Source organism: Aedes aegypti, chromosome 2 (assembly GCF_002204515.2).
Source record: "Aedes aegypti strain LVP_AGWG chromosome 2, AaegL5.0 Primary Assembly, whole genome shotgun sequence".
NCBI classification, from domain to species: domain Eukaryota; kingdom Metazoa; phylum Arthropoda; class Insecta; order Diptera; family Culicidae; genus Aedes; species Aedes aegypti.
Window position 1 is genome coordinate 171,220,973 of NC_035108.1, and position 26,952 is coordinate 171,247,924.

The following is a 26,952-nucleotide window of genomic DNA, read 5'->3' on the forward strand; positions in this document are numbered from 1 at the left end:
CTGTTTGTGCCTAAAAAATTACAACTATTTAATATCGTTCTTTTTAATGGAGAAAATTAGTTGAAAGATCAGCAATATTTAATAATCGGGACTTTAATTAGTCCTCCGGATTCTTTTTATTCTCCGGGAGACATTGAAACCATCATTGGTCAACTTTTACTGTAGTAACATGTCTTGAATTCATCCCATCAGATCGTTGACCATTTGGGTATTAAAATCTCCGTGCTGGTGACTAATTAAGACGACAGTGCCTTTTAAAATTTCCATCCGGTGACACGTGCTTCAGTTGACCTTAATACTAGCGACACATGGATAAGCACATTATATTTCCCCGAGAACGAGTTGTGCATTGTTGTTCTGTAGTTAACCGATCGGTAAGCTATTAGGCGAGGATTTATACTTAGTACTTGTGGGCAAGAACGATCTGATCTGAGCCTTACGCGTTGTTCTGTCCAGACATAAGACGAAAGCAAGAAAAAATACCACAAATCGTATTCGTTCTCCCAGCATCACAGTGCCTAATAGCCATTCTGTAGCCGGTAGCGTCATATAAATACCTCTTCGAGATCAGTAGTTGCGTTTAGTCTCTTTCCATAGCTATTGGGCTGCACAGGTGCCAGGCAGCCCAGCAAACTATTAGCACTGAGTGAGCAAATTTCATGCGTCGTGCGGTACCTCTCGTAATACCCATCGTCATCATCGCTGAGGTGGTGTGCTACAACCGTGAAACCGTGAAATTTTGATTCGATCGATTGAATTTTAGCCTCGTCCTTCAAATAAGTGCAATACTCCAGTGTTGCAAACGGTGATATTAACGATCTTCTGTATTGTTGATACGCGGTGGCGATTCGCATAGGTGTGATCAAAGTGCAATCAAATCAGTTCAGTAAACAAAACACTCCACTATCATATTAGATATTCTTAATGTGTGACAACTTCTAAGGTGTCGAGAGGTCGTAAAATAAGTGTTTTGAGGGAGTTTAAAAAGATTTACGATTGTGTTAAACTTGTTAACGAGCGTACTCGCGGTTAGTGTGTGAATAGGAAGAATGCAAATCTCAACGAATCGCGTTTTATCGGAACAACAGAAGCAGCAGCAGCCTCGAAGTCGCCGATGTCAACGGATTCTACCACCTCACATTGACCAGCGATCAAGCATGGGGGTGACAACAGATCGGTGCTATTGCCATATGATGTAAGTGTGATGATGAACGCGATCGCATTGAACTTGCCACTGAATTGAAGCCACTTCAGCATGGACCCGAGAGAGAGACGCGGTCGGTCGGCTGCTTACCTACATGTGCTGAACATAATTGTGTCGGTTTAAAACACGCGTCTAGCCGCTCTGATCAGCCGACTATGTACTATGTACACGGTGTGTCTGAAACCATTATTAACGAAAACAATGTCTAATAATTCGGCACCCACCACTCGGAAGAAATAGTATTCGAGCATATTTTTTTGAGAATTTGAGAATATTTCAACGAGGGAAACGACAGTGATCTTGATTTGTCATTTTTTAGAGGTGATAAATACATGCTTCAAAATATTTCCAAACAGTGCATCATTATCAATTTGCAAAGCGGCCAAGTAACGATCAGCTTTGCATAAGGTATTTAAATGATGTGATAGCCAGGTATTTTATCTGTGAGTTTTGAATCATTTTATCGAGAAAATTAAGAGTGACAGTGATTTGTACATTTATTATTATGAGGATGAACATGAACATTAGGGCGGTTCACAATTTGGAAAAGTTCAAATACCATTCTCCCATATCTTCCTTACTATCCTTACCATAAAAAATGTTTTGTGAAATTTTCAGCATTCTAGGTGGTGATTTAAAGGTGGCCCAAAGACGATGTAGGTTTATATTGAAATCATTTTGGAGATCCTTATCATCCTTTAATAAAAACCTGGGATGAAGAAACCGATACAAAATTTGTGTACGTCAAGATGAGCCGAGATTCTGGTGTCAGGACCTGTCACTGTGAGCCGGGATCTTAAACAATGGACAAACATGATAGAAGCACGTAATTGTTCGAAACATATTTTCTCATTTATTTAAATGTGCCAAACAATCTATTGAAAATCTTTTCATGCTTATTCAAAAGAAATAAACATAGAAATGCATAGAAAACTTTGGATCTTTTTACAAAGATCGAAGGTACACATCAAAAGAAAACTATCGATTTCTATCAAGTTTGCCTTGCTTGAAGTTGACAAACCTGAGTTTTCTTGTAGTTCTAAAAGAGTTTGTGACATATTTCATGTGTAGTATCTGTGCCCCGCTCTCAGGTAAAAACTCATTCTTCAAATAATAATAAAGAAATTATTTTCTACAAATAAAAATAAAGAAATCCCAAACAAAATCAGCTCAAAAGGAATTTGTTTCTTCAGCAACATGCTTCATTAGAGTTTAAAGAAAGAGTTTTCACTATGGGATGATAAGTTTTTACTTACATTACAGTACCAACGTGTTTGGAATACTTTTCAAAATTTAGTCATAGTAATTTCCATATAAACCTTCTTTGCCTTTAGGCCAACTTTAAACAACCACCAAAAAAAGCTGAAAATTTCACAGAATTATTATTTTTATGGTTAGGATGGTAAGGAATACCTATATGAGAGATTGAATTTTCAAACATTTTTTTTAATTGGAATTGCCCGAATGAGCATGAGCATAGATGACCGTACAATTTGTAGTTGCTACTCCGTGATTGACCAGCACAATCAAAATTGCACAAGGAACCAACAAATGGAGTTTAGAAGTAGCATACCGTCCAGTGTACAATTTCGAGAATTCCAAACATTTCAAAGTCAATAACGGTGCCAGCCACGCACTATGGGTGATCCCCATACAATCAGGCGGTCAAAAATATTTTTTTTGCAATTCCGTCGTATATGACCCTACTTTCATCTAGGAGATGGACAATATAATGGCCTACTTTTCCTACCAGACGAAGCAGTGCTGAACAGTAGCACTTTTCTGCACTGTTTTTTGGAGTCGTCAACTATTGAATAAGTCTTATCGCACGTCTCTTTTCTAATTGCTCCGAATTACTCAAACACTTATTTGACTAGTTTCTTTTTCTGCATCCCTTGGGCAATCCAAATCCAGCTCAGAAGAGTTATTCTGATTAAGAATATGATCGTCTGGCGGACGTAGAGTTAAGTTGGCATGTTAACTCGCCAAAAAAATCCGGATCTCTCTGCGGTAGTTTGTGTGGGCCTCATCTGCCAAAATGAGGAACAACTGTGTGTGAAATATGGCAGAAAATGGCATGTGAATGCAGTGTCTTACTTGTTCCGCATGTAGTTCAAATGTGCTACCGATGGAAGAGTGAAAATTTGTGCCAGTCCTGTGTGAACAGTGTTATACCCTACGTGATTGAAAAATCTGTGGCGATACTACACGTGGATGTTTGTCCATGTGGGTTACCTTATGTTATTAGAAATAATCCAACTAAAACGGCAGTTTTCGTAATTGCAGAAAATGTTGTATGCAACGCGTTGCAAAACTCGATTTTTTCAGCACTCGTCGCATTTAAACAACTCGACAAGCCTCGTTGCCTACAAGTACAACTCGTGCTGAAAAAAGTTGCTTAAATAACTATTTTGCTATTCCGTTGCTTATTAGCCTACTTTTCATCAACTAAACGAGCAACATAATGGCCTACTTTTCCTAACTAAAGAAACAGAACTAAAAGTGCAGCTTTTCAGCACTGTTTCGGGTGCTGAAAAGTAACACTTTTCAGTACTGTTTTGAGAACCGCCAACTAAATATCTGAATGGCTTATAAAGTCATTCTTCGAATTGGTCGGCGTTAAGTCAATAAAAATCGATAAAAGGTGCAGTCAGAGTGGACCAAGTACTTATTACCGTATCAACGAAAATGATCAGCGCGCTGAGAAATGCGAGGAAATGAAAAACATTTCAAGAGATTTGTCAGATTTCTCGACATGGAATGATTCTTCTACTTATCCAAAAATAGAAATTTAAAAATATTTCTCAATTCGATGCATTTGATTTTGATTTTTGGCAAATTTACCATATTTAGATGGGCGGTCAGAAATTGCAACAATTTCTGTGCAGACAGAGCGGAATAAGTTTTGAAAAGCAATATACTGATTGATTATTGCAGTTTTTGAGTCAATTTCAGAGTTCGATAGAAGTTTATGGTAGTTCTGTGGTGTATGTATGGAATGTGCTAGAACCCGCATATTGGACCAGTATATTTTGGTCGGTACTCAAGATTTTCACTTGGTCCACTCTGACTGAACACATATTTCAATATTTCTGGCCTTCAGTACTCTGACCCTGCAAAACCTTAATTTTCAAGCTGGCACTGATTTCGGTATTGACGATATGGATTATTGAAGAATTTACGATACTGATGTTGAAAGGTCTTGATAATTTGTTTTTCATAGAGATATGCACCCAGTTTGACCATGCAAGCATTGAATGATTGTTATTTTCCTAGAAATTGTTCAGTCAGAGTGGACCAAGTACACATAGTCCATCAGGAAATCGTTCTATCAGAGGTTTGGATTATAATTTTTCATGATAGCCCCTTCACATTATATTCTTTAAAAGTTACACAAAGATGTGTAGAAATACTCAACCAAATTTTTAACGAGTTCAAAAATTACAGAGCGTTAGACTTTAAATCCATTTTTCTCAAAATATGAAAAATGTCACTTGGTCCACTCTGACTTAACGCCGACCAATTGTTTTGTATACAGGTATGTTCCGTTTTTATCACGTTCCGATTTTGTCACGCTCCGTTTTTGTCACGTTCCGATTTCGTCAACAAATTATTCCGTTTTTATCTACACAAAAAAAAGTTTCATTTTTATTTTTTTAAATTTTTGAAATATAAACTAAAAACCCATTTTGAAGCTATTTACATGTTTTTAAATAGCCTCAGGCTTGAATTTTCGACTTTATGTTAGTGTTGATCACCATGTTTCATTGATATGTGTCAAGTCATATACGATTTGATAAGGTTTGACTCCTTCCTATTCGATAATCAATTAGAGTTTTCAAACTAAGCAAGAGCTGTTGGAAAAAATGACGCATCTTTCAACAGTCGAGAGTTGCACTGGCCACGTCCTAGCAACCAGACTTGACAGAACTCCTCTGCGATACAAAAATGAAACGATTTTGATGTTTCAATACAGATCTTGATGATACAACACAGATCCTCAAACGATTCAAATGAGAGTGCAAAAAAATATGAGGATTTTTTCTAGTACTCTGGCACTTCCACAGTTATTAATTGACAGCTTTCTTTGCCAAAGTTGCCATTTTCGCATTCGTATATTGTGTGGCAGGTACGATGATACTCTATGCCCAGGGAAGTCAAGGAAATTTTGCTCTGTTCAGCATATTTCTCGCTCAATTTTCGTTGTCTCTTTGCTTATATATTTTTCGCTCCCTAGCAAAGAGGCAAAAGCAGCAAGCTGTTCTAGAGTATGTCAATGAACTCTGATTATGTTGAGGAGTATTATCAAACCTGCTAGCAACAACTGAAATTTGTGATTAGTTGAATACGTACTTAGTAGAGATGGGCGACTCACTCAAAAGAGTCGCCTCTTGAAAATTAGTGAACGAGTCACGATTCTTTTCTAAAGAGTCACGATTAGCTATCATCGCATTTTTTGGAGGAGAGCTCAAGAAATTTCCAGGGTTAAAAATTTTGACTTGGATTTATCACAGCAAAGTGCACCAGACATGTGTAAATAGTTCAACGTTCAACTAGTTATATGAAAAATGTTCTAATTCAAAAGCGTTCGTTCCTTATGCGAGATACATGATTCGTTTTTCATATTATAAAATGAAAATAAAATAGTAAAAGGCGTGTTCAAAACTAGTTTAGATTACTGAAGAAAATATATTTGTATAAACGAGAGCAAAATAGTAAGATTTATTCGCATTCTTAAGTACATATTTTACTTTATGGTCATTTTACTAAAAACTCTCATACTTTTAAAATCATGTATGCGTATTTATCGATCTACATCAAATTGTAAACGTTTTTCTCCAAATATTCCAATCGGTAATCTAAGAATAATATATTATGAAAACAATATGTGGAAAATAAAATCGATTTCATTACAGCAGTGTTGCTAGTATGAATGATTGTCATTGGGTTTTGAGAGATCTTCTAAAAATAAAACATTTATTTTTATTTTTCGATTGTGTTTTAAATGTGACGTGGGAACTAAATGAGCACCTCTATGAAGGCGTAAGTTATTTTTTTCATATAATTACTATATGAGTACTCTCGTCAGGACGTACTTTAAACCAAAAAATTCTACTAATATCAGTTCCCTATTAATTCAAAATATTTTTCAATAAAAAATTTATGAAAATTTTTTCAATGATATCTGGAAAGTTGTTGCTCCAAAACTAACTTAATTTTTTTAGCAGGCTTCTGATTTGAAAATTTTGAAAATTTTAACGATCATTGATTTTGATAACCTTCAAAAATCGGTCATTCTAAACGCTGTTTCTTATTCGTGTGAAATTTAATTATGTTGGAGGCTTTTTTATTATCACAACATTGTTCTATATTAGTCGAACGATGTACAGAAAACCGATAAATTAAAAAGATACAGCATGCACAAGGTGCCCACTTTATTAAATGAACAGTCCTTACCTAGGATAGTTGTAGAGACCTCTACCTTTTCTTATATAACATGGCATCATAGAATTTTCTATGTGCATGTGATAGACATATATCAATCAGAATGTTCAGTTCTTTGTTATAAGGGATGTTTCTGGGAATGAACTCAAGAATGTTTTAGCAATAAGAATTGAGTTTATTTTATTTTTGATAAGACTGTCGACCCCGTCAAATTTTGTACATTATCTTTTATCTCTCAAACTCGATAACATATGTCACAGATTATAGCAACAGCCATTGATTAGGTCCTGTTGCAAAGGTCCAGAAAAACTTAACAATCTATTGAAATATTTGAATTCTCTATATAATAAGTTTGCATCAAGGAAGCGGGAAAAGGACTGAAATGGGTGACAATATGAGAAACTGTTAATAATGGATGGTCCCATGTCAAGCACGTTCCTATCTCATATTTGTTGGGATCTTGATCTTTGAGCAAACTCGCACCTCTTCTTCACGTGGAGACAAAAAGTTTAAAAGAGAGCTTATAACAACTGCCATACGCTTATTCATAAAACTTAACAAAAGAGATTCTAACCAAAAGGTTCTAATTTGATTATGCTTGCTCTGGAGTTTGTACACTTTTGTGTGATTGATAAACCTATTCGATAATGTTTCACTAAACAAAACGGTAGAACTTAGTTTGGTTTTGTGCTACCGAACGCAGAGCTAAAAGATGAAGGTGGCGCTGTTCTAGAATGGCGATTAGTCCATCCCACTCTAAGTTGGTAGTGATAACTTTAGAAGAAAAATCACCATAATCATTTTACAGAATTGATTTTGACAATTTAAAGCACAGGAAACATTAATTCAATTTTGCAAAACTTTTGCAACATAACCCCACATTTGATCGCCAACCGGCTGGCAAAAATTCAAAAATGTACTTAAATAAAAAAAACTCTCAATTGATAACTACGGAAGTGTTAATAAGAACAATAAGCTGTAAAAAGGCTTTTCCTCAGTTGGGATATAATACCATAAAGAAGAAGAATCAGAAGGATGAGGATGAAGGGAAGGAAAAAAGATTTGTTTCTTGTTAAATATTTCTCGAAAAAAAAAACAATATCAGCTTGACCCACTTTTTTGTAGTTATTTATACAAATGTGACCTTTCTCATGATGCAAAGCACATTTATGTGATTATCGTTTTAATATTCTATATTTCATACATTGAAATTCTAACCAAGAAAACTTGAACTATTATTGATTTATTGCATTAATTAATAATATTGATTTATTAAAGTCTGCAATCCACCTTATTTACGAACTCATACGAATGAACAATTTTAATACTAATCAACGCTCCTAAAAACCAATACTGTGTATTTATATGATGAAATTGTGTATTATCCTGGCAAAACTGCAATTTTATTTAAAAATTTGTAAAATATTTTGTCTAAGAAAATTATTCCGTTTTTGTCACGGTTCCGTTTTTGTCAACTGAAAATTGCCGATCGTGTTGATAAAAACGGAACATACCTGTATTTCAATGACTAGCTACTCAGTCTTCAAAGATCATCCTTCTAGTCCAGGATTCAAACAAGCATGCTTTGAATAAATCCCAATAAGTGGGATCGTTTTGAATCCTGATTTTTCAATCTCAGTGAGCGTAATTTTGCTAGGGATTCAATCCCAGGATTGAATCCTTACTTATGAAGTGTCATCTGTACGGGTGAAGTTTGTTTCAGTTTTGAGTGGAATTCTGCAGTTTTCTAGATTTTTGCGAATGCTCATTTCCGTCACAAATAGACACCCTTCCTGATAAGAATCAAACGATGTGACAATCGGCTTGGGTGCGTTCCAAAACCAATAGTAAAAATTATATGTGAAGGGTCGATTGTAACACAAATATTGGAGAAATTTTTGGCTTCCAGTCATCAATCCTCAATTAAAACAGTCTCTTTCTACTATTTAAATTAAAGTTTCAAGACAGTCCTCCAATAGATAATTTTGATGATCGATCTTAAAAGCCCCAGAAATAAAACGCAGGATCCCTATAAGGGAGAGAGCTTACTTGTAGCGGCCATTTGACGCTCTTTAAAAGCTGGATTGGTTTTGGTTTAAATATTTTTATGTAGAGATGAAAAGGTTCGGAGATGAACCAGCCTCGGGCTGAATTTCCCCATAATAAAGAGCCAATTAATTAATTAATGAAAAGGGTTTCCTACGAGCAACGATCTAGCTTTCGCTAATGTGAAAAGGATGAAATGTCTACAATTTAGGGACTTCTAGGGGTTCAGTTTTAGATCTCACTTGCAATCCAAAAAAGGGAAATAACAAACAACCCTACACAAACCTGTTAAATGAAAACAACTATATTTTGACATAAATAATATATTATTCAATATATTTGGTGTCCAATTCCTAAGAGTTTTCTTAAGGACTTCAGCTGAACAAGGGACGACTTAATTCTTGGAACTAATCCGAATCAGTTTTGCTTGAATTTTTAGTTACATACATCGTACGGTCCGGTGCCATCATAGTTACGAATATGACCTATGCTCACCTTTTGGAAAATTGGAAGCGTTAGACTTGAAGGGACTTCGACAGGTGTGTTTGCTTGAAGTTGTCTGAAATATTTTCACATTGGTTAGAGAAGCTCAGATATGTATCATATGAATGGTTTCACCGTTTCACTTATGGACAGCTAGAATCAACAAGATACACTGTAGTAGAAGTAAGAATATGTCCTGTTAAACCAAATTATTCCTGACACTTAATCATCAACGGTAACTAGATATATTTTGATCGTTACGCCAGACGTAACCATCATCAAGGATTCAATCCTGGGATTCAATCCTTTCATACAAGAGGCAAGATTCAAAGCGTGCCTTGATCAAAAAGAATTGAGCGCACACAAACGATCTTGCCTTGGAAGATTTGGATCTTAGCAGCTCTTGGAGTGAGATTTTTTGAAGACTGAGTGACAGTCATGCAGTATGTACATATGTATCACAGCCTACCTGATTGAAAATTATTGAGCCTGTATGACGCATAAATGGCCACGTGGGTTCTCTTGCAAAATGTTTGTAATCATCCTAGATACAATCCGATTGAACGGTTTTTTTCGTAATAGCAAAAAATGTTGTATGCAACTGGCGACCGGTAGCTAAAAATTGTGACGTGCTGGAACATTTCTAAGAACGGCGTCAGATTCAGCAACCTCAAATCAACTAGAGACACATAATTTAATTCTTGAGACACACAAACACACACATATTATTTTTGTTACGCTGTGTAGCCCTTTATCAGTATCTAAAGAAAACATCGATGCTTCTAGTATCGAACCTTTCAACATTTTTTACAATTACGAAAACGTAAGTATAGGTATATTCATTTCAACGTGTTTTGAAATATATGAATAAGAATATGCCGACACTTGTAGTGGCGAACTAATCATAATTTTTTTAAATAAATACATAAACCGTAGTCACAAAACGGTGTGTTTGTTCATAAATAACTCATTTGAAATATAAGCATGAAACGAGCTCACCAATTAATAATCCATCGTTGATAGGGCAATTACCAACCACCTTCAATCTCTTCACCAGCACCCTCAGCCATTGTTGTAAGCAATCACGATAGTCGACACGTTTTCGTTGACATTCAACAGCCTTTGCTTTTAGTTCTCACAACGCGAGCGATCAAACGACCGTACAAAAAAAAAAGGTAATCGAATGCAGCTGACAACGATGGCTTCGACAGAAAACGTTCTGATTTTGTTTATTACTATCTTATTTCGTAATAAGAGCAGATTTCAATGTTTGTGTGTCACAGTAGGGCAGTCCAAAATTTAAGAAAGTTTGAAAATCGAAACTGAAGAATATAGTTGTTTTGGGGAATACACCTCAAAACTCACGTTTTTTTTACGAAAAAGTTTCAATTTCGATAGAAATTCCAAACGCCATCCCACAGATGTGGATCAGTGGAAGAGGAGGATCCTTATCATGGATCAAATCGACTCATATTATAGTTCAGAGCACTCCAACAGCAATTTTTCTGCGCGGTGATTGACTGGTGTATTAGTGAAAGCATACGTTTTGGCTTTTATATCGTATTCGTCTTATCTTTGATCCATAACTGTGGTATGGTTTTCAATGCCCACTGTTATGACTCACCTACCTATGAATATGGTTGACATTTTAATTCCTGCAGACGGAAAAAAATATGATTAAGCAAATTACAATTCATTGCGATGCTGTAGAGATTTATGATTCACGTAGGTAAAATGTGTTCTGCGTAATTCCAACTATATTAGATGAGATGTTCTCAATTAAATCCAACATTGATCCATAACTGTGGGGTGACTGTAATTTGTGCCAATCGAATTAGACGTAAATTTGTATATGACTTCTGATTATCTGGGTGTATCTTTCGAGTGGTGGGTTCAAAATGGATGAATTTCGTTAATAACGGTATTTTCGTTAATAACGGTTTCAGACACACCGTAATGTACCCTACCTGTTGCTGGACTTGGCCTAGTAGTGCGGAGGTGTTTACGTGCATGTTTACCCCGCTTGCGATGATTTAAGCATATGGTTTTAGCAGCGAGTTGATCGGTAATGAACTTGAATGCAAAGATAGGTGTACATAACTCGGGTGATTCTGCGAGAGGGTGGAATGTGAACGGAAAAGTTACTCTTTGCAGAGCTAATTGGATGGAGCGTATAAATGAAAAACTGATAATATTGCAATGGGATACACCGTATTGCGTAATACTAAAATTCGTGGAAAATAGTTGATCGCATTTCATGTGATAAATTTAGTTTGTTTCAATATAACGACTTTGGCAAATGGTTGTTCTAATATTCACAGTCTTTTGTTCTTGGTAAAATTTACTAAAAATGCCATTTTAAATTCAATTGAAACTGTTTTCAAGAAAAAGAGAGTTATTAGATAACACCGTTAGCAAGATCTTTGTAAAATTTTATTTGCAGCTATACAAATAAACTAATCGTTATTACATTTGATAAAGTTCCAGCTCTGATATTGTCTTCCATATAGACAAAGTTTTGTCAAAAGTCTCCACGGAGATCAAGTCTACCCAATCTTACCCACAGAAATCTGGTTCGTTTTCCTAAACATGTTTTTATGGTGTACGATGGCTAACCTCAAAGTTTTTTTTTTATTTTGGTGAAATTATCAGCGAAAGAAAGAATCTATCATGAGTAATTCTTGCTGAGACCGGACCACTATTTACACTTGGTCTTTCAAAATTTTCAAATTTCTGCTGCTTCAAAGGCTCCTGTCGAGTTACTAAAAGAACTGCATTCGGTTGGTAAAATTGATGGATCCCTCGGTAGTTATCATCAAAACAGTTATTGAGTGCCGGTCGATTTTTGACAATTTTTGGCTAACTCAAAATGCCATAACTCTGCAATTTGTTCAACAACACATTCAAAATAACATGGTTTTGGATTGAGAAAACATAGTAGCTTCATTTGCAAAAATAAAAATGTTAGGCAGCCATGTTAAATTTGGCCACCATATTGGATTTTATAGGAAAAACTGTTTTTTTGGTTTTCGCAGCCAGTTTTACTCAACCCATTAAAAAATTACTTTCGACCTTCGAAGATTTTTTAACGCTTGTCACGCTCTGCTCGACCTCCACCACCCCTTGGAGCGGACATGTTTTTCGTGTGGCCCCTATGAAGTATCTAGACTGAGAACAACAAAGTATGTGTGCCCGATATTGCAATTAATGATCATTACTAAAGTCAAAGTTATGTTTTGATCTTCATGAAATTTAAGGACAATCAATTCATTCAATTCTCACTTAAGGGCGCAGATCATAATTGTGAACTGAACGGACCGTCCTTGATGTGGAACTCGAGCTCGAAAGGTGTACCCGCTTTAATTTTTCCATGCTGGTATAAGAACATCGAAATGTCAAAAGAGTTATACCACTAATACATTAATCGACAAAGGTCTATAGACGTTTCAAATCAGCTGATTGGGAAGCTTCTTGGCAATTCTTCTCTGGAATCGACAGCTTCGTGTTTGCACCGATCCTCCACCGATGTAAACAAATACATAGACGGACCTGCCACATAAAAAGGCCTATTGTATTGGAATGAACCAAAAATAACATATATTCAGAGTGGCAACGAAGGAAAATGAAAATAACTATTTTTGGTCCAACTTTAGAATTATATTTACGCTACTCCTAACCGAGATAATTGTGTCAATGTATGATCCATTTTGTATGTTTTTCAGGTAGATTGAAAGATTTTGGAAAACAAAATATTTTCTACGCAATGAATTAGATTAGGAACTATTTATTTAGGAAAAAAATATTTTCGAAAATTTCACTTTGTGGTTATGAACAGGGATTGAATCCTGAGAAACTTGAGAGAATCTTTCACGTATCTCTCTGTAACTATCATAATATGCAGCACATTATGAGAGACTGTTTATCGTATACTGCTACAACTTTGTTCAGATCGGGGGGATAGCAGTGCATGATATAAACCCTCGAAACAAGCTCCAATCCTGGGGGACACTATTACTATCGGAAGTTCGGGGATTGTTTATCGTGCCAGTAAAGTAAAACACCAATCCCCAACGGTAAACAAGCGAGAAAAATAGATTTTAACATCGCTCTCTCTTTGGGGCTCTCATTCGCTGTTCCTATTTATCAGACTTGTTACAACTTGCGATACATTGCTGATCGCGGATCGCAACAGTAGAAGCATTAGCCTTAGAATGCTAATGTCGTGACTGTTCGTGTGACCAACATCTAGTTTGCCACGCTCTGACAGCTTGAGTACCGGGTCTATAAGTGTCAAATCAATTTTTTAAAGCAAAACAGAAGATTCTCTACAACATGGCACTAAACAAACAATCAAAAACTTCAATAGTAAGTATTAATAAAATAATTCCTTTTTGTGATAACAGCGCCACTAGCGTTCTACTTCTTATATTTCTATTATCGCAACAGATGGGATGTTTTTCTTCGCTTGCGTTGATCGTGCTTCAAAAACGAATGAGAGCGAATTCAGCAATGCCTGGATATGAAACATCAATATTGGAGAGAAAGACAGACAACATTTAGGTACATCTCGTCCCATTGATGCTACAACTAGATAACTCGAAATTTGAAATTTTTGACTTCAATATGCCAAAACATTTTTCTCAATTAGATCTGTAAAATACCTACAGCTCATGAGCGTGTGATTCAAAATACACAAGTTAAAGTTTATTTTTGAACCATATCCTCTGCGATTAACCGTCACCTTGTAAAACGGTCTTATTTTCAAAGTTGCACATCCCAAAATTTTGATTTTCGAGTTATCTAGTTGTAGCATTAAGGGGACGATCTAATCTATATAAATAAAAATGGAATGATGTTTGTTTGTAACAAAATAACTTGAGAACGGGTGATTTGACTTACATGATTCTTTCACTGTTGAATTCGTCCAGGGCTCCGAAGTGTTTGTGCGAAGAAAAAATTAAGAAAGTCTTCGGGATAGTGGGGAGAACGGGAATAAACTAATCTGACATTTTCTACACGGGACTTGCATAGTGTTTTTCAACAGCCTACTTGATGGCAAGACGAAGTTTGCCGGGACCACTAGTGAAAACATAAAAATTTGTTGTTGTTGCAGGAACTGGTCAACTGCTTGAATCATATGGTTTTTGTTAACTATTGGCATTTACAGTTCGATGTCTTTTATACAAGATATACCATTTGCCAGCAGCTGGAAGTGGGTACAAGCTTTCAGCTCGCTTTCCCTTTTAAGTTACACGTATGTTCTATGCCCAACTATTTGTCCTTGATGATGAGAAGGTTGTGGTGAAAAAATGAATGAATCAGCCAGTGTTGATAGACTAGCACTCAAATCTCAATCAATACGCTCTCTCGTGAGAGCTAACTCATTAGTGATCTGCTTTGCAAATCTTACGCTTGAAATTTTGATGCAAAATCACTCAATAACTCAAACCGTTAAAAAAATGATTCAATCGCAAAACCTATTAAAAACTCGTGAAACCCGAATGTTGTTGTTTACGTTTACGTTAAAGATTACTATAGTTTTACCAGAATAACAAGATATTATTGCCGTGTGTGAGTAAACTGTGGAAATACCAGAGAATGAGTCAAAAAGGTGAGCCAACTCATCCATGATTTTTTGACTGCTGAGTTGCGTGATTAACAACTCACGCATGAAAAATCTCAAGCGTGAGTTATGAGAAATTGAGTTTTTCACAACACTGGAATCAGCATCTGAAGCTGGTTTCAATTTATGAGAGAAGTTTTTTACCGAGTTCAATTGCTTATCTTTAGATATCTCGGAGGTAAACGATTCCAAATCAGTGTAGTATCAGACCTCCTACCTTTTGAAATAAGCTTCTAGTTTCTGGAATAAGGTTAGACATCAACATGTCTGATGCGTTCACATTAAAAAATAATAATAAATAAACGATTTCAGTCCCACTAATTCAGCAATAATTTGATACGCTAGAGTACCGATGCATGGTGAAAATCAGTATCATTCAACTAGTTTAGTGGCCAAACCTAAATGAAAGGCGCGCTTTTTTAAAGTTTAATGGTGGCATAGTATTTGCTTCAAAAGGTATAAATAGCGGTATTTTTTCTTGAAAGACTATTTGCAAAATGATAAAGAATGATAATGTATAAATAAGGGCTTCTTCATTATTTATAAAAAGTAATATAGTAGAACAAAAACACATCGAATAGGCTTCAGATTTTGGCTATGGGGCGAACAAAAACCATGTGGTCATTTAGAGGGAGGAAGAATTCTGGCCAATCACTACGGACCACACATTTTTCAATTTATTTTTGTGTGAACAAAAAACCCATGGATGGAATGAAGGAAATGACCACGTGGTTCATGGTCAGCCCCTAGTTTCAAAATGTCCTTAAAATATACGATTAGTTTATGATCGGCCGTCAGTTATAGGTATGGGCATATTGTAAAGGGAATAAAATGTGGATTGTTTCCGAACTCCAATCGAGGAAAACTTTAAATCATACGAGGAAAAACTCCTATTTCGTGTTCTATTCATTGCCTTATGTAAAAGATCAGACAACCTCTAGTTGAATACGATGTTTGCTTTTTTTTATTATTGTGGTGAATTTTAAATCACCTGCACTAGTTCCGGATGCATATGAGCACACCTGTTTCAGTTAGTAGTCGGTATATGCAGTTTTAGTATCTCCGTTCATCTATTTCAATACAGTTAAGACCGGTAAAATCTGAAGTAGTTAGACTTTCATTAATTTATATTTTATTGACTTGCATATATTAAACGTGATGTTTTAAAGCTTGACGACAGAGAATTATTCAGGATACTATTTCATGCAGATCAGCTCGTTAAAAGCAAATACTGCACGCACTTGACACTGGCGTTTGATTTACAATTTCAGATTGATCTCAACCGGTCTGCTACTGTCGTTGGTTTGTAGTGCGAGTGCCCAGCTCACCAGGAGGTTTCCAGACGACTTCCGGTTCGGAGTGGGTTCTTCCTCGTACCAAATCGAAGGTGGCTGGAATGAAGGCGGCAAAGGCGAGTCAATTTGGGATCGGATGACTCACCGGTTTCCGGACAAAATAGAGGATAGCAGCAACGGGGATGTTACTGCCAACAGCTATCATCAGGTAAGTTGTGAATAGTTAATGTAAATTTTAAAGTATCCAAAAGTTGCTCCGGGAAGTTCAAAACACATGTGAGCGGCGCTTCAAACTTACAAGTTTTACCGTCGAGAGTAACGACTAGGGTGTTCCAGAAAAAAATCTAGTATCGGAAAACCATGGTGTTCACCCTTAGAATGAAAGATATGCTGAACAATAACATTTCTAAAGAACAAGTCGTTGGTTTGTAGTATTTAGTAATTTTTCATAAATTGATCTAGCAAAACCGTAAAACGATGTTAGAAAATCTACAAAACATAATCAAACATTCTAGGGTTCTAATACTGACTTTCCGAACTTTGATTTTTTTCCCGTGACACCCTAGTGACGACACTTTGATTGGGAATTTATGAGTGCACTCGGGTTGAGTCTAATCGAGTTGGCTTACCCTGACCGTTTACCGCCGGCATGCGCTGTGGTTTAGTTAATGAGATGTAATTAATTAGTTTGTTTTGTGGGGTTTTTCAGTGGCGGCGTGACGTTGAGATGGTACGTGAGCTCGGTGTTGACATCTACCGGTTCTCGCTGTCCTGGCCTCGGATTCTTCCGAGTGGATTCGTAAACAGTGTCAGCAAAAATGGCATCCGGTACTACGGAAGATTGATAGATGAACTGCACAAGTACAACATAACACCGATGGTGACACTTTACCATTGGGATCTACCACAGCGACTGCAGGAGTTGGGTGGGTGGACCAATCCGGAAATGATTGGATACTTTAAGGACTATGCACGGGTTGCGTTCGAGCAGTTTGGAGATCGGGTGAAAATCTGGACCACCTTTAATGAACCGTGGCACGTTTGCGAGCAAGCTTATGGTATTGATTTTATGGCACCAGCTATGGATTTTCCAGGCATTCCATCATACCTTTGCGGGCACAATCTTCTGAAAGCACACGCGGAAGTGGTTCACATGTATAGGAGACGGTTTCAGCCTAAACAGCATGGATCGATAGGAATCACCACGGACGTTTCTTGGCCAGAACCCATGACTAACAGTGATAGCGATAAAGAGGCCTCAGAGCATGCAATGCAGTTTTATGTAAGTTTAAGTAAGTTTGTCATGAGCATATTATAAAACCAGTATTTTAATCCTTTAGGTCGGTTGGTTCGCTCATCCAATTTTCTCCGAAACTGGAGACTATCCGCAGATCATGATCGACCGGGTGGCGGCGCTCAGCAAACAGCAAGGTTTCTCAAAGTCACGTCTTCCGGCTTTCACACGCGAAGAAGTCGACAAGATCAGGGGAACCGCTGATTTCTTCGGTATCAATTCGTATACATCGGTGCTGGTGAAGAAGAACGATCGTAACAATTCGGTTAACTATCCGGTTCCATCGTTCAATCATGATATGGGCGTGGTGGAGTCCAGTGATCCGAGTTGGCCCCGAAGTGGGTCCGTTTGGTTGCATGTAAGTATACATCTTGCCTTTAGAAAACTGAATATACTGTCAAACCTCTTTGAGTCGACATTTGAAGGGATCATCGACTCATGGAAATATCGAGTAATGGAACAGGAATGCTTTGAAAAACTGTTTGAAGGGACCATCATAGTAACCATGTTTGTTTTTAGTATGGTTTTAGTATTTTTATCGACTCATCGAGGTTTCACTGTAACATACTATTTGGGATCATAAATTAAAACAGAGTAGAAAGGTATAGTGTACACTTCATGAAGTGTTTTAATACACAAATCTAACGCTTTAATGAATGTTCGAATCCTCTGAGCAGAATCTCAAATAGAGAAACTTTAAAGTAGATGGGGTACCGTGTCCACGGATACGAGTAACTGACACTGAAGAAGACTGCAAGTGGTAGTCGAAATACGCGTATCTGTCAAAGATAAGCATTTAGGAGCGGTACTCCATCTACTTTAAAGTTTCTCTACACAAATCTAGTTGGTTTGGGTTCACTCTACATCAGGGTTTCTCAACCGGTGGTCCGCGGACCCCCAGGGGTCCGTGAAGAATCATCAGGGGGTCCGCGAAGCCGTTGTAAATAGATGTCGTATTTTTGGTTTTGATGAATATAATTGAGGATTTTTTCAATTCGCTTGTTTTGCAAGAGAGTATCATTACCGAGTTGCAGTATGTATTTTTGAAATGTTGATTTTTTTTAACTACTGAAATACTGATTTTTCAATGACTTTCTGTCTATAAGAGATTGCAAATTAGATACCGTAAAACGGGGTAACTTTGATAGTTTTTTCGAAGAAAACTTGAATATTTCTACATGCTGTTTCAAAGAATTACAATTTATATTTTTAAAACAAGTACTGACATTCTAGCTATCTATTGCACTTGATAGATTGCCAAAAGATTTATTCTGAATGGATATATAATTTTTCATATAATCGAAAGTTGGTTTTCTGTTTTGGGGTAACTTTGATAATGGAATATAAATCGAACAAGATTGAATGAATTACGGAACATTTATAGGGCGTTGCATACCTCTAGGCGTTTAACGCTATATGGAAATTTCTGACTTAGATTACAAAAAAGGTCCCAGTTTGTAAAAATGGTTTTCGCTAAGAGATTTGAGACCGAATTCATGTTCTACTATAACTAGGCTGTCATGGGTAAGTGACAAACTCATTATGACTTCATCAAATAGTGGTCGTAGAAAAGATTGTTTGTAAGCGTTGCAAAGATGCTAAAATCTTGTAAATTTTTAATATTTGCATAAAAATCGTCACATGCACTTGATTCCAATGAAAATAGCTTTGACATGAAGTATCATACTAATATTCTTTAGTTTTGCATTCGTTTTTCTTAACTGATTGACAGAAACTTCGTTATTTCTTTTTATATGTGGGGGGTCCCGCACTATCAAAGTTACCCGCATTATCAAAGTTACCCCGTTTTACGGTATATGTTTCTTATCGGTGTTGCTTAAGTATTTTCCAGGAAAAAAATTAAAATGCAATTAATAACATTTCTATAAAAAATCATAGCATATTTTCGGCTTTAATCTTGTTAAATTTCATCGGGAATTTATGTTGTATTTATGTGTCAATTCCCGGTAGAATCCTAGTACTGACAGGATGAAAAATTCTGAATTTTAATTGTTTTGACTCTAACCATCACAGAATGTTTTCGAATATATCAGCAGTGCTTTTGAATAGAGGGATTCCACGGAGGCATGCAAGTCGATTCTGATCGACCATTTCAAAAATATCTGAAACTTTGCACAGTTTTTCAGTTCCATCTAAATCGTCATTTTCCGATATCAAATCTGGACAAACATTTCAAAACGGCACATCGACATTGGTAAACAATGGCTTTGCAAGACGCTGTAGGGTCCAATTCCACTCTATCACACTCACCAATACCACTATAAAGAAGAGCTAACACTATTCTTCTTGACAGTGGTGTTAGTTTGCGTTGGCGGGCTAAAATGGGCTCAACAGCAACGTTTTCGAAAAAAGGCTCAAGACCTCTTGAGCCCTTTTCAAATGTTTATCCAGAAATCTTTAAGTTGAGTCACGACTAACTTTTCAAAAGGGTGTATGTGAAAATGGTTCAAAAATATTCAAAAAGCTGCACAGCAAAAACGGTTCGTTCGATTGTTAGACAACTAAAGAAACAAAGTTAGACAACTAAATAAAGATTCCAAAAAAAATACACACAGTAAAAATTTTTTTTTTTTTTGCATTAAAAAACATCATTTTTGTCACAAAAACTCAAATATCTCAAAACCCTATCGGAATACCAACGTTATTTTTTGAGGGAAAACGGACCATTATATTAGCTATCTACCATAAAAATTTGGTGATGGTAAGCCAATAAACAAAAAAGTTATGACATTTCAAATATTTCACAAATTTGACACTTAGTGAATTTTTTTTTTCGTTGTTAATTTTTTTTAGGACCGCAGTTTGTTGCTGAATTTTTTGTTAATGGTACCACATGAGGTTAACAAGTTGTTTTCATGATATTTTATTTAATTATTCATAACTATTATAGCATCTATTAGAAAGTTAGACGCGATCCAGTGTTGTGATCTAAAGTCTTGATAGTGTCATATTTTTTATTGTACGTAACTGAAGAAAAATTCTCTCAATAGTGTTGAAACCTTTTGATAAAAGAAACCTATAAGAAATCTAATATTGAAGACAAAAGCTACAAAAAAAGTTTTCTATACAGGTATACGACTAGTTTACCTGCAAAAAGTTTACCTCGTAGAGAACAAGGCGGGTCTATACCCTAGTATACGTAAAGCAGGTCGGTTTTCTCGGCGCTGGTTTTCTCCACAAAGTAAAAATCTGATTACACCTGGGTATAGACCCGCCTTGGTAGAGAATAGACTTTGTTAAACATATTTGGGAGAAAGCGAGTAACTTCAACAACATCAAAAACATGATAGGTACATACCATGAACATACTCACGAAAAAGCTAAAAATATACTACCACTATGGTTATAAAAGATTTAATTGTAAAATTTTTCTTCAGTCAAGCAAACGACACCAAACTAGTCAGTAAAAACTTAAAAGTGATTTTGTTTATTAAAATCTAACGAGCAACATGAGTAGTCGCTTTCTCAACTGTTGCAGGCCGTTTGCAGAAAAAAAGTGTTCGAAAGAGCTACGAAATCTCACCGAAAGCACCATAGATAAACTGAAAGCGGCTGGTTATGCTCTAATGTCTACATTGAATACAAATTTACGCATTTGTACGTCCTGCCGTTTAAACGTTGACAAACGGGCAATCTGTACATCATCGGTGGATCAGGTTGCAGGAAGTTCGAAAACAACAACAACTGAGGAATTACTAGATGCACCGACAACAACTGAGGAGTTACCAGAAGTACCAAGTGCAGATAGTCTTGCCACGGTACCATCAGCGACATCTGTTTCAACAAATCAATCAGAAGATGAGTGCATCCAGAAGGTCAACATCGAACGCTTCAACGAAGGGATAGCTGGAATAAAAGTGACTCCGATTAAATGGACGAAGATGGGTTACGTCAATTATCCCGAGAAAAAATACCGTGAAATCAACGAAGCTGTACGAAGAAACCTCATCAAATTAGGACCTGAGGATGTGGAAAATACAGACTACGATGAGGTAATTATGAATATGAAGGAAAGGTTCTCGAATCTAGCCACGACAAGGAAAGAAAAATTATTGATTTTGTCGATGCTGCCAAGCTCGTGGTCTATTCAAGACGCCATTGATGAGTTCAAAACCAATAGAAATACAGCAAAAGAGGCAAAACAATTCAAAACTAACTGTCTTGCAACCAAAAATGCTAGGTCGAGTACTTCATTAACAGATGAGACAAAAGAAAAAATAATTCAATATTTTGAAGACGATGAAGTAAGTAGAGCTATGCCTGGCCAAAAAGATTATGTATCTGTAAAAAAAGATGGAAAGCGTCAAGCAATCCAAAAACGATTAATGATGACTACTTTGAAAGAAGCGTATACACGCTTCAAGGAAATTAACGAAAATATTAAGGTAGGTTTTTCCTCATTTGCAAGCCTTCGTCCAAGGCAATGCAAGCTTCTATCCAATTCAGGAACACATAATGTTTGTGTGTGCACAACACACGAAAATATTAACCTAATCTTACATAGTTTGAAAAGAATCAATTTATCAAAGGATATTAAAATGTTAACTGGTAGTCTTTTGTGTGAAAATACAACATCAAATTGCTATCTACGATCTTGTTCGGATTGTCCAGATTCTTCATCATTGGAAAATACTTTATTCGCTGAGTTTGAAGAAAATTATATTGATCAGTTATCATTTGAGCAATGGGTGACCACGGATAGGTGTGACCTAGAAACTATCGTAAAACCTGTAGATGAGTTTGTGTCATTTTTTTGCTTGAAATTAGAAAGTTTAATTCCTCACGACTTTATTAAAACAGAGCAATCCCGCTTTTTAAAAAATACGAAAAATACATTACAAGATGATGAATTTTTAGTCATTTGTGATTTTTCTGAAAACTATAGCTTTGTATTGCAAGATGAAGTGCAGTCCCATCACTGGAACGTACAACAAGCTACAATTCATCCATTCGTTATTTATTTCAATGGAAGTACGCAAATTGAACATTTTAGTTTTATTGTAATTTTCGAAGATTTAAGACACGACTCAGTATCTGTAAATTTGTTCATTGCCAAAATGATTAACTTTTTACGCGTTGATAAGGATAAAGAAATCAGAAAGATATATTTCATGTCTGATGGAGCAGCATCGCAGTACAAAAACCGTAAGAATTTTTCGAGCCTATGTCAATTTAAATCAAAGTACGGAATTGATGCAGAATGGCATTTCTTTGCTACGTCACATGGCAAAGGTCCTTGTGATGCTATTGGAGGAACCATAAAGCGCATGGCCACAAGAGCAAGTTTAGCCAAAGAACGTGAGCATCCAATTAAAACTGCAAAAGAACTATTTGATTGGGCGAATCGCAGAAAAGAAGAAGATTTAACAAAATTATCATTTTGTTTTACTACTACTGAAGAGTACGAATTAACGGCATCAGAGCTCAGCGAGCAATATAATAACGCGAAAACGATCCAAGGAACCCAAAAATTTCACTGTTTCATTCCATTGTCAGAAAATAAAATTAAAGCAAAACTATACTCGAACTGTACTGATAATGATGCAAAAGTGTTCGATATTGTAAAAAATTGAATAACAATAAATAAATAAATAAGTATTAATAAAATGTTTTCATGATCTCATAACGCATACCCAAATCCAAAACTTTTAAAGTTTATATATAACATTTAGAAACTCATCGATCATACTCTAAACAAAAATATCCTGGTAAAAAAAAAATATTTTCGTGTAATCTGTTAATTCATTTTAATTTATACATAGGTATATACATATACATATACATAATATTTATACATATAATATACATAATACTAATGAATACATGAAAACGACTTGTTTAATTCACGCAAGGCCCTTAACAATAAAATCAGCAACAAACTGCGGTTCCCGTAATAATTTACACCGAAAAAAAAAATTTTTTTTCTACTAAATGTGAAAATTGTGACATGTTTGAAATGTCATAACTTTTTTGTTTATTGGTTTACCATCACCAAATTTCTATGGTAGATAGCTAATATAATGGACCGTTTTCCCTCAAAAAATTACGTTGGTATTCCGATAGGGTTTTGAGATATTTGAGTTTTTGTGTCAAAAAATATGTTTTTTAATGCAAAAAAAAAAAATTTTTTTCACTGTGTGTATTTTTTTTTGGAATCTTTATTTAGTTGTCTAACTTTGTTTCTTTAGTTGTCTAACAATCGAACGAACCGTTTTTGCTGTGCAGCTTTTTGAATATTTTTGAACCATTTTCACATACACCCTTTTGAAAAGTTAGTCGTGACTCAACTTGAAGATTTGATATCGGAAAATGACGATTTAGATGGAACTGGAAAACTGTGCAAAGTTTCAGCTCAATAGAAAAAAATGAATTAAAAAATTTACCAAATTTTGGTGCTGTTGCTTGGAATCACTCAATAGATTATCAACTGTAGTAGTGATCTTTTAAAGATTTCGGCGATGATTTTGGACGGATGTATGACAAGGCATTCGAAGAGTTGAAGATAGTTGGTGGATGTTTGACAGTTTAGTGTACCTACTCAGTTTGATTGTAATTTTGAGCAGCATTGATTTTATTTGACTCAATGCTTATGATCCATATCATATCTATACAAATTCTTGATTATCATAAAATTTGATTCCAAGAATGTAAATTTCAAGGGGTCCGCCAGATGTTTCTATAATATTGAAGGAGGCCGCGGCTACAAAAAGGTTGGGAACCACTGCTCTACATGGTGTTGAGTGGATTTTCACCATAATTACACTAGATCGTTGGAAAATTTAACTTTTTTCAAACACTAATTTTGCGTGAAATAAGATTGATGCGGTGCACGATGCACCACTTTTTGGGGCAGAACGCACCACAAGAGGCAAGACGCACCTAAACAAAGGGGCATGATGCACCATTGTGTTTTAAACGTAATTTTATTTATCGTGAAAACATGTGTTTTGGAAGATTTTGGTCTACACTCTACAATTGTGCATAAATATGTTAGTAAAGGCTTCAAATGACCTAACTTTTATGATAGTAGTTTATTTGGGAATGGATCGTTGTGCCCCGACCAATAAAGTGCATGTTGCCTCAGTCGGGTGCTTAACAGAAAATGTCATGGAAATAGGAAATCGTTGTGTTTTATCGCCAAATAATCTCAGCAACAATTAACCCTGTCTCTTATCATCTGTTTTATGGTTAAAGGTTGTAAAAATCACAATTCATTGCATTTAAAACAACAAGTGAAAGGATCGGGAAAATAAGATCAGAATCGTGCTTTTCGAATTTATCGTTCTATCCCACTGTTAAGTTTTTCGAAATGTATCAAATTCTCAGGATGTCAACAATTTGCAACGTTTCATCAATCCGCATAATGTTTTTCTCTCAAAACTCGTTTATTTCAGAGAAATTGACAAGGTGCGTTTTGCCCCGGCAGTGCATATTACCCCAGGAACCCCTACGCTTTTCCGAATCTGTTTCAGAATTTTATTACCAGTTTTCAATGAAATTTACAGGACGCAAACCAGGGTTTCTCAACCGGTGGTCCGCGGACCCCCAGGGGTCCGTGAAGAATCATCAGGGGGTCCGCGAAGCCGTTGTAAATAGATGTCGTATTTTTGGTTTTGACGAATATAATTGAGGATTTTTTCAATTCGCTTGTTTTGCAAGAGAGTATCATTACCGAGTTGCAGTATGTATTTTTGAAATGTTGATTTTTTTTAACTACTGAAACACTGATTTTTCAATGACTTTCTGTCTATAAGAGATTGCAAATTAGATACCGTAAAACGGGGTAACTTTGATAGTTTTTTCGAAGAAAACTTGAATATTTCTACATGCTGTTTCAAAGAATTACAATTTATATTTTTAAAACAAGTACTGACATTGTAGCTATCGATTGCACTTGATAAATTGCCAAAAGATTTATTCTGAATGGATATATAATTTTTCATATAATCGAAAGTTGGTTTTCTGTTTTGGGGTAACTTTGATAATGGAATATAAATCGAACAAGATTGAATGAATTACGGAATATTTATAGGGCGTTGCATACCTCTAGGCGTTTAACGCTATATGGAAATTTCTGACTTAGATTACAAAAAAGGTCCCAGTTTGTAAAAATGGTTTTCGCTAAGAGATTTGAGACCGAATTCATGTTCTACTATAACTAGGCTGTCATGGGTAAGTGACAAACTCATTATGACTTTATCAAATAGTGGTCGTAGAAAAGATTGTTTGTAAGCGTTGCAAAGATGCTAAAATCTTGTAAATTTTTAATATTTGCATAAAAATCGTCACATGCACTTGATTCCAATGAAAATAGCTTTGACATGAAGTGTCATACTAATATTCTTTAGTTTTGCATTCGTTTTTCTTAACTGATTGACAGAAACTTCGTTATTTCTTTTTATATGTGGGGGTTCCGCACTATCAAAGTTACCCGCATTATCAAAGTTACCCCGTTTTACGGTATATGTTTCTTATCGGTGTTGCTTAAGTATTTTTCAGGAAAAAATTTAAAATGCAATTAATAACATTTCTATAAAAAATCATAGCATATTTTCGGCTTTAATCTTGTTAAATTTCATCGGGAATTTATGTTGTATTTATGTGTCAATTCCCGGTAGAATCCTAGTACTGACAGGATGAAAAATTCTGAATTTTAATTGTTTTGACTCTAACCATCACAGAATGTTTTCGAATCTATCAGCAGTGCTTTTGAATAGATTATCAACTGTAGTAGTGATCTTTTAAAGATTTCGGCGATGATTTTGGACGGATGTATGACAAGGCATTCGAAGAGTTTCTGTCGTTTTTTTTTTGTGGTAATTATTTCCCACTAGTAGATTTCTAAAAATATTCTTGGCAGTTTATTGGTGATTTATTATAGATATCAGGGTTGTTAACGTTGATCAACGATTAACGCCGTTTCGTTAATTCGTTGACGTTGATTTCAACGATTAACGGAACTACCGTTGATTTTTAAAAACCGTTGATTAACGACAACGATAACGTTGATTTAACATTAACGACAAAGCGTTATTTCTAACGTTAACTTTATCGTCTTGTGACAAGATGACTTGTTGTATTTTCTTACACTTTGTTCTCTTTGTCTCGGGTAGTTTTTTTTTTTCTTAAACCTATTAGGCTGTGGTTTCGAATCTCATTTGAGCAAGTCGATTTTTTTCATAATTTTACCAATAAATTGTACATATTTACACGCGAGCAATTAGTTTTTTTTTTCTAATCGGGAAGATGGATCTTTGCAACATTTTTTTTTGGGTGCTGAACAAGATAGTTGGTGGATGTTTGACAGTTTAGTGTACCTACTCAGTTTGATTGTAATTTTGAGCAGCATTGATTTTATTTGACTCAATGCTTATGATCCATATCATATCTATACAAATTCTTGATTTTCATAAAATTTGATTCCAAGAATGTAAATTTCAAGGGGTCCGCCAGATGTTTCTATAATATTGAAGGGGGCCGCGGCTACAAAAAGGTTGGGAACCACTGACCTAAACATTACATATAAAACTTAAGTTACTCA

The 26,952-nt window shown here is 35.7% G+C and overlaps 1 protein-coding gene across 1 annotated transcript in view; it reads left to right on the forward strand.

Annotated features, from left to right (window-relative positions):
- The first annotated feature begins 550 nt into the window (after positions 1 to 550).
- LOC5565973 (myrosinase 1) overlaps positions 551 to 26,952 on the forward strand; it is a 32,831-nt gene continuing 6,429 nt past the window's right edge. The window contains exons 1-4 of the mRNA XM_021843136.1: positions 551 to 1,195; positions 16,073 to 16,304; positions 16,806 to 17,378; positions 17,437 to 17,748. Coding sequence (XP_021698828.1) covers positions 1,050 to 1,195; positions 16,073 to 16,304; positions 16,806 to 17,378; positions 17,437 to 17,748 — 1,263 coding nt within the window. The 5' untranslated portion in view covers positions 551 to 1,049. The remainder of the gene's footprint in view (positions 1,196 to 16,072; positions 16,305 to 16,805; positions 17,379 to 17,436; positions 17,749 to 26,952) is intronic.